This window comes from Lissotriton vulgaris, chromosome 2_1 (genome assembly GCF_964263255.1).
Source record: "Lissotriton vulgaris chromosome 2_1, aLisVul1.2, whole genome shotgun sequence".
Lineage (NCBI taxonomy): Eukaryota > Metazoa > Chordata > Amphibia > Caudata > Salamandridae > Lissotriton > Lissotriton vulgaris.
Genome location: NC_141687.1, coordinates 2,100,223,832 through 2,100,233,057, shown reverse-complemented (window position 1 = coordinate 2,100,233,057; position 9,226 = coordinate 2,100,223,832). Strand labels below are relative to the sequence as shown.

The 9,226-nt window shown below is 43.8% G+C and overlaps 1 protein-coding gene across 1 annotated transcript in view; it reads left to right on the top strand.

The window, feature by feature from the left end:
• The first annotated feature begins 1,079 nt into the window (after positions 1 to 1,079).
• The window catches only part of PYGO1 (pygopus family PHD finger 1), a 46,911-nt gene continuing 38,764 nt past the window's right edge, over positions 1,080 to 9,226 (top strand). The window contains exon 1 of the mRNA XM_086959016.1: positions 1,080 to 1,229. Coding sequence (XP_086815142.1) covers positions 1,220 to 1,229 — 10 coding nt within the window. The 5' untranslated portion in view covers positions 1,080 to 1,219. The remainder of the gene's footprint in view (positions 1,230 to 9,226) is intronic.

Below are 9,226 nucleotides of genomic sequence, written 5' to 3'. Positions count from 1 at the left end.
TACATGTCCTGCTATTGGCAAATACAATCTTCCAAATTACCTGTGGTCCAGCTTCCTAATAGTCATGTGGTGCAGATGATGTAAATTTATAAATTTCCTTTTCTTACTGCTCTATGTGCTGCCGTCACCAGACAAAAATTGTGTTTTGCTATTTTATTAGTTTTTTTAGGATCTATGCACTTTATATTGTACTTTCTTTTATAAATGAACTGTTTTGTGTTCTACTATAATTAATTGTTTTAATTAATTGTGAAATAAATCATTAATATTATTATTAGTACTTAGAGGCTTTTGGGGTAACAGATAACAGTCATCCAATCAATCATCCTTATCTCCTCTAGCAGGCATAGTAATATAATCGATTATCTGGATCAGAGGCTATATTATCGAAGTGAAAAAGCTAAACTCCACTACAAAAACATGGCATGTGCGTTATATATCTGGATCAAGTCAATCACAAAGCCAGCAGTTCACCATGACATTTTCATGTCTCTTATTTTCTGTTTCCAGAAGTCAGCATGACTGAGTGCAGCTCGCATAAAGCAAAACCTACAATTTGCAAGTCTGCAACTTTAGGAATACTTTTGGGAGTCAAAAAATATACACACAATGCAGTCCAGGTAAATCTTTGACATGGGTCATATTTTGTGAGGAATTTTGGCCTTTCCTAGACTTAAAACAAATTCCATCAAGGACTTAATTGAAGTAATGAGCTGGGTCTTGGTTGTCATGGGAAACGTAAGTGGTACAGTCCAACGTACCATTAGTTAAAAAAAACAGTTTTGGGTTAAGTCAGTGGCGTCGCAGCGTGTCTGAGCCCTTATACGCGAAAAAGAAAACGAGACGCCCCGGCAGCTGCTTGAACTGCGACAATAACCAGAGTTTACCGTCATGCCTTTGTGTGCTGGTGTACTGCACCTGCGGCACAATGGAATGTGAAAGCCTGCTCCCAATGAGTGAGCGCTGCAGCACGTTAGGAGGAGGGCTGAAAAGGCGGCTTCGCTTCGGCATCCCGAGGGGCGGGGCCAGAGTAGGCCCCGCCTATGTGGTTGAAATCACGTTGCTCCTCAGTCAGTTTTGTCAGCAGTTAGGAAAAGTAATCTTTGGTCTGAGACATCGCGAATCAGCTCTGCTTCCTACCCTCGTGCTTTTTAGTGCGGCCTGCTGCTTGCTTGATTGGTGAGGCGTGTTGGGAAGAGCTGCCTCGAGGCGCAAGGATATGTCAGGCAGTGAGTATTCGATGGAGTCAAGCAAGCAGGGTTAATAAGTGTAACCATCCCATAAAGTGCAAACTATGTGCACGACGCCAGCGTTTGTTGAACGCCCAAACGATGTAATTGTGAAGCACCTTTTGCATCTGGATACGTGGACAGTCCCGGTATAGATTTCGTGGTTGTGTTTAAACATGGGTGTGTTCGCACAGAAGGCAACGGTATAGGCGAGGTTAATGAAAACACGTGTGTTTACACTATAAGAAGGCAGTGGCGTAACGAAAACGGATGAGCCCCCCTGCAAAACGTGAAGAGGGGCCCCTTAGTCCCCGTATCTCACAGATATTAATTGGCTGTGGGCTGGACGGAGCCCCCTGAAACTTCTTTTTTTTTGGGAGGGGGATGGTGGAGGAATGCTGCACCGCAGGGGCTTGGGTTACGCTCCTAGTCGAGAAGGGGCCCCCAGCCTCTGTATGTCCTGCACCATGCCAGATTGCCCACGGATGTTCTAAATCCCCACTCCCCCTACACCCGCTTGTAGTCTCAGTGTTTGAACATGGTAGTTCACAGGGCTCTAAAGTGGGATGAAAACGGGGGGAGGTCCTCTCAAAGGGGCGTGGCTAATGTAATTGAGGGCGTGGCTTAACAACAGGTAAACTAAAAATCTGCGGTTAGCATAGTGTGCCGCCCGACTTGTATTTTGCGGTTTCCGTCATTGCATCTAGAAATATGATACAACAAGCAACATCATACCTAAAACAAGTCAGGACTATTGGCTTTATCAATGGTTGTTAGTTGCATAAGATAAATAAGCAGCAACTATGGCTTGTATATACTATTGGAAAAGCTTCCACTTATAGCCCTGATGACACCATGACAATGTTGCTGCTCCTGAGTTTCAAAATGAAAAGGGTAATCCAGAGAGAAAATGACTCTCTTTAACCGCATGCGCGCTAGCGGTTTTCCCGCTGAGCGCTGAGATTTTGAAAATCCCGCGTTACGTGACAAGGTCAACTCGTCACACGCACAGCGCAGGTAACGCCCATGACGAGTTGAGCTTGTCACAAGCATCGAAGGGGTTAAAGGATTTCACTTCCCCTACAACGCTCCTCTGGCATGACTTCATGCAGTCACTTTTCCACTAGTGAGAAGTGAGCAGTGTGAGCAGCGCACATCGACGTACCTGCTGTTACTGTAGTCCGTAAAAAATGGAGGGCCTGTGCCAGGGCACAAAACCGAGCCCAACAGAGACCCGTTTCGAGCCCCCCTCCCTTAAAGCCCTTGTGGTCCAGAAGAAAAGAGAACTCGATCACAGATCCCAGTTGGTGCTCATGCATGTTCATACTATGAGGAGTGGAAGTACAAGCCCTAATCGTTACAACATTTCTATAGCACTTACTACCCCTGTGTGGGACGCTGAGCGCTTGCCTACATCGGTAGCACCCTCCATCGTGTACGGGAGTGTTGTCTTGGTATGCTATGTGAGCTTTGTTTTCATGTCCCTTGTGATCACCGCCGTGGCGCGGGTATCGTGTTATGGGGCACTGCCAAATGTGAGAGTGAGGGACACAGTTTATGACTTTCAGTAAGCTGGCAGCTTTGAGCAACTCTGCAGGCCCGTTCATGATATGTTTTTATGATCATTGTTCTCTTAGCTGGTTACTTCACTGGGCTGGCCATTCTGAGATAGTTCGTTGAACGTTTGTGGCCTTGAGCAGGCATAGGTTGGAGTAAGAAATGGCGGAGAGATCTGCTAGGATAGCCTCAGGGCCGGACTGGGAACCACAACCGGACCTGGTAAAGTGCTCAGCCGGCCCCCTCCCCACTGGAGGGGGGTTAAAGGGGGTGGGGGGTTGGTTGGAGGTGCTGCCGGACTCTTTCCCGGGGCCGGTTTTCAGCTGATTTTGGTACAGGGCCGATATTGCAGCTATGCTGGAAAAACGGCCTTGTAACAAAACAAAACCAAAACTGGCCCCCACCCGTGCGGCGCACCGGGAGATTGCCCGGTTCCCTCTATGGCCAGTACGGTCCTGGATAGCCTTTGTTAATATCATCCCAAACCTGATTGTTGTGAGATGTCAGGAAGCAGTCATGGTATGTATTACTTTAAACCCATGCACTGCACACTCTGCAGTATCCTTGTGTTGCATATTCAGTGTTTAAGCACAGCATCCCTGTTCACTGGGGATTGTTAGTAACATTCATTTTTGGGCACCAGCACTTATTTTTTTCTCATCAAACTTTTACCCAGGACAAGAGAGAGAAAGAAAAACACAAAAGAGGAAAATAAGAAAGAAGAGAATGATAAAACAATCAGTGACAAAGGGAGAAAGCAGTTACGAAAAAGAATTGCAGGAGTGAGTTTAGGAGCAGGTAGTGCTTGGTGATGGATTAAGGAGGCATGAAGGTTAATCAACACAACACTGCTTTGGTATTCATCCCACACCCCCTTCTGCAATTACTGAGCAAACGTTTGGGCCCAACACATGTTATTTTACAAATGAAGAACTTTATAATCTCCATTCTGACTCTCTACTTTCTGCTCAGTTGAGTCGACCCTTCATTTACTATCCTATGTTTGTCTATTTCACCATGTAGTCCTATTTCTATTGGTATGTGCAATCCTTCCTATGCTCCACACTTCTTGGCCGCAATCTTGAGTTTTAAATCTGATTTACACTACAAAAAAGAGCTTTCAGACCTCGAGAAACACCTTCAACAAGTTCAAACTGACCCCCCAAAACTGGGCAAAACACTAATCACCAGCCTTCAATATGCAGACGATATCGTCCTTCTATCACAAACACAGATAGGCCTGCAGCGATCAATGACCCAACTAGGAGCCTATACCATCGCAACCCAATTAACAATGAACTCAAGAAAACCAAGGTGCTGTGCTTCTGAAAACATCACAAAAAAGGGTCAAAAAGCAAATTCACCTGGAACCTAGGTGACAAACTAATATCTCAGGTGGAGTCTTACAAATACCTAGGGTTTCAACGCAACTTTACCAACAGCTGAACCAAGCGAAAATGAAAGCAAAACAACTCCTCCACGCCTTTAAAACTCTAGATAGGTAGTTAAAAGGCTGTTCAACAGGGAACCTGCTGAAGGTAATCGCAGCAAAATTCATGCCAACAATATCATATGGGTGGAAATAATGTACACAAAAGACGCAACCGCCTTAAACCAAGCCCAGTTGAGTTTTTCAAGAGTTTGTTTTCAATCCCCCGCACATCTCTCAGCCCCAAATTCGACTGGAATATGGGCTGAAAACCCAGTAACCAGCCAGACAAGGGGCGGTTGTCAAATACTATTGGCGGATGAGGCAAGCAGCAGATAACACACTAGCCCACTCTTGCTGGGAAGAAATCGAAAAGCAAGCGATGCTAAATAATTCCATCGCCATAGTTCTAAAAGAAACACTTGAGGAACACAAATAACTCCTATTCTGGTTTTAAAAATGCAGTGAATAGTGCAGCTAAACGAATCTTGCTGTTAATAGACAAAACTGCATTTTCTAAGAAAAATCATGCTTGGGCAGTGATTCAATCTTATCAGACGCTTAAACCACAACCATATTTGTCAGAACACTTTTCACATCATAAAAAGCATTATCTGACAATGTTACAATGGGATCGTTCCCCATGACGGATTTAACCCCAAAATGGAAGCACGTATGGCTGACAAAAGAATGCTGTTTGTGTGGACAAGGAGAAGAGTCTTTTACACCTCCAATGCATCTGCCCCTTGCCTTTAGAAATTCGAAAATGTTTCCTCCGCAAGCTTTTGAGACGAAAACAGCTAAGGACATGCAGAGCTGCAGTCAAACAATGCTTCGGAGGCCTGTCAATTGAACTATCTTGTAAAGCCATCACATTCTGGAAAATTGCATCCAAAGAATTAAACAACATAAATGAATGAACCAGAGTGGTTTCAACAAGACAGCTTGGACCTTTTTCATTTGCACTGATATTAATTACCGATTTATTTATTTTTTTGCCCACTGAACCGTCTTCCATCGCTTAAAATTACACTGATCACAAATGTATACTTTATGAATTAACTATTGATTATGATTTAGTACATGACTGCATTACATTTCAAGCTTTTGTACCTTTTTAAGCCCCATTTTTTAAACATTTTATATTGTGTTTTATCTACTCCTTTTTTTATGATTTTTAATAAAATCAAGTAAAAGTATTATTGACTGACTGACTTCAGATCGGTGCTGGCGGGGATGTCTACAGGGCGACTTTCGTCATATTTGGTGGGACTGCCCCTCGATACAACCTTTTTGGAAAAAGATCCTGTCCCAAATCAAACTTATGTTAGGCTACCCAATTCCTCATTCTATGGAACACACCTTGCTGGGGGTGAAAGATCCAACCCTGAAACGCCAGATGCAGAGTGATGAGTCATTGCTTGGGGGCAGCGAAAATGGCAGTAGCTGCCGCTTGGAAAAAGCAAGAGGCATTATCTCTAACCCAGTGGCACGCGAGGCTTTGGAGGGTGTTGACCCTGGAACGCTTGGCCAACCTAGTAGAAGATACCAGAAAAGGGTTCGAATATATATGGTCCACCCTGGTGAGTTACTTATCGGAGGGGCTCCTGCTGCCGGCGTACGCTTCACGGCTAAGGGCCCTTAACCTGTTTCACATCTAAGGCCACAGCAGCACAATATGCAGTTTGCAGCTAGGCAAATGCCTCCTCATGGACCCAGGACCCATCCCTCACGACCATTTCATTATTATTTGAACCATGACATAATTTTAGGTATGTTAAGTTTCCTTTCTATGTTCCTCTGCTTAGAGGGCGGTTTAACAGAAGGTTTTAGAACACTAAATGCAACATGAAATTACTGTAACCATCAGTAAGTTTCCTATGCCACAGACCTCGTGTTCAAGCTGTAACCCACATTTGATTTCTATAACTCTTGGCCTATATTGACAAAACTGTTGCATATGTACTGCATTTTTTTGTGTCAATCTAAAATCTCAATAAACAGAATTTGAAATAAATCTGAACTAGGAACCGGCACAGCAGAAAGAGTTAATAAAGGCAGACTGATTCATATTGTGCATAGTGCTTTTAGTTAAAGCCCAGATCGATGGTTCCTAAAGTGCATCCATACATTCATGACCGGGGAAGATGAAGGAGGTGGGAATCTCATGTGAAAAGGCTGTCTGAGATTCCCCATGCAGCCTTTCAGGGCCAAGCGTAATGTGTGATATTTATGATTCTGGATTGGCTGGGTGCAGAGCTGAAGGAAAAACTGAGCTAGAAGCTACCTCTTCCGCTGTCCGCTTTAGTCGTGTCCTACTGAACTGTGGGAATGGAGCATTCTACAAAATTTAAATCTAAATTTAAAAAAATATTTAAATAATTGGAACGGTTTGCAGGGACTTGGAGGTCATGAAAGCAGGGTGGGAGAGAGGACGGAGAGAGGGTGGAACAGAATAGAAAAGTATTGACAATGCTGGGGCTGAATGTTAGGACAAGAAACATCAGGACATGAGCAAACACAGAACAGATGTCGCATTTGCAAGCTGCGATGAGAGGGGCATTTGGATGGCTTAAGCGGCGAAGCTGTGGCTGACATCGATCCATAGCTTAACAAATGTGACGAGATTTAGTAGTAGAACAAGAGTTACAGGTTTGTTTACAAAAACAGCTCAGAGCAAGTGAAAACAGGACTGCCCCTGAGCTGGGCTCTTAAACCAAGAAAAAAGAAGTTCCTTAAACAGATGTTATAATGATGACTAGTGGAGTGATGTAGCACTTGATCCCCCCCCTGTCAGTGAGGGCTAAACCACAGAAGAGGCATGACACATGCATGCCATGGATAAACGAGTAGGGGGAGTAGGAGAGTGACGATGCAGCCAGCAAATGGGAAGCCTATAGTGGGCTGAACCCCACAAAGTATATACATGTCTCGAAGAGACAGTATAAATGCGGTCTAGCCGAGACCTAAAAATATTCTGTCCTCTGCTCCGTGCAAACTCTGACTCTGCCTTAGCTGAGGAGAGCACATTTGTCAAAGACAGCTGTAGTTTGATTTTACTACTCCTTTTTAATAAAGAAAGAACAAAACAGATTTGCCATCGTATTCGGGAATAGTTCGAAATAAATACACTTTGTTTTATCATGGTTGCTGCTAAGGTTGGCTTGGAGCCATACTCATCAACAACTTAAGAAACAAGACTATGATAAGCCCTGAAGAATTCCCAAGGGGGATGAAACGCTTTGGTGGCAAAGCAATTGTGTGGTGTTTTTAAAATCAAGAAAAAGAAGAATAATTGAATTTCAATAAAGGATTTGATATAACTACAATCAAGACATATTACTGCTTAATATTTTTTGTTTGGGAAGTCTTTTCTGTTTGTGACAATTGTTTCTATTGACTAATATATAGTGTACCATATCAGTTATACTAAAAAGAATATATTCTTCTCGGGTGCAGGGTCAGTCTAGACCTTAGAAACGACTGCAGTTTGAAACTGAGGCTCCATATTTTATTAAAGATGACTGCGGTTTGAAACGGAAGGTCAATCTTTTACTGGAGGCAGACTGTCATCAGTTTTAATAGAGGGCTGGGATTATCCCCCACGCCTACCAATTGGCGTTTGCAGTGTGTTATTGCACCCACCTGCAGTGGGAACCTTGGAGGTCCCTCATACTACACATACCTCAATGTGGTTCTTCTCATGTTATGTCTTCTTTGGCCCTGCAGTCTGGGCGCAATAGCAAAGGGTACCTTCATTTGCATGGGGCTATGCCGTCTGCAAAAGAGGGACATCCTTTGTGATTTCGCAGATGCAGATCTTGCTCTTGGGCAACATGGATATAATTTAGGTAACACTGGGGCAGATTGTCTTATGGAGGTCGATTCGGGCTCCACTTTCCTTGTTTATTAGTCAGTTTTTTTTATTACACAAATAGTGAATTATATAAAATTATTCTCTATTAGTGTAATAAAAAATGGAGTAAAACTAGCTGAAATATGACCCTTTAAGTCAGCTGAGGTAAATTAAAAATGCTTTTAAATGTGTGCTATGTGTTCTTGTGGGTAAGTGTGCTTATGTAAGAGTGTGTGTGTATGAGTAAGCATGTGTGTGTACGTGAAAGTAAAGGTTAACCGGTTCCATGCTGGTGACGGAACCGCTCCGTCACCAGCCTCGGACACGCTGTGCTGGTGACAGCGATTTCGCGCCTGTCCTGCGCATTCTATTGAGCGGGCGGGGCCGTGACGGAACCGTTCCATCACAATCACAGCGCGCCCGAGGCTCGTGACGGAGCGGTTCCATTACGAGCATGGGAGCGCCACGAGGCCCCCCTTCACCCCTAGCGCTGCAGCCGAATTACCGCCGAAGCGAAAGAGTTAAATCGTGTGTGATATCCGCTACCCAAGGCATTCTGGTGAACTGCTGTCCATATTGCGCAATTGATTTTACAGAAAGAGTTTCACAAGTGTCAGTGGACCTTTCTGTGATGGGTTAGTGGTCTGGAGGGCTCAAACAATAGTGGCACATGACCGTTGCATCCCCAGCCCTTTTATACGTTTTGGCTGGTTAAATATTTGTTTTTAAAAAGCATACGTTTAAAGGGACCTAAGACATGTTCAATCTGGTGTGGCATGGTTACAGGCGAGCTCCATCAGAGGTTACTTTCAGAATATAGGTCATTTGCACAGTCAAGCTTTGTGTATTTGCCACAGCTGGAAAACAATTGTGAAATACAAGTTAGACTTGTGCTGTATTTGCAACTGTTTCTTTCCTCTCCTTGCCCTTCTTCAAGCTCCTGTGTCCTTGTTGCTATCAATCCATCCACTTCGTTTTTAGTCATCTGATCTCCTAAGCTTTCGTCATCAGCACGGTAGTAGGTTTGTTAAATGTATTTAACAGACCATAGCAATGCTGCCCACAGTATGAAACTTTCGCTACTTTTTTCGGATCAGAACATAAATCGAATTATTGGCACCTCCTATTGCGTGACAGCATGAAAAGATATGGGTA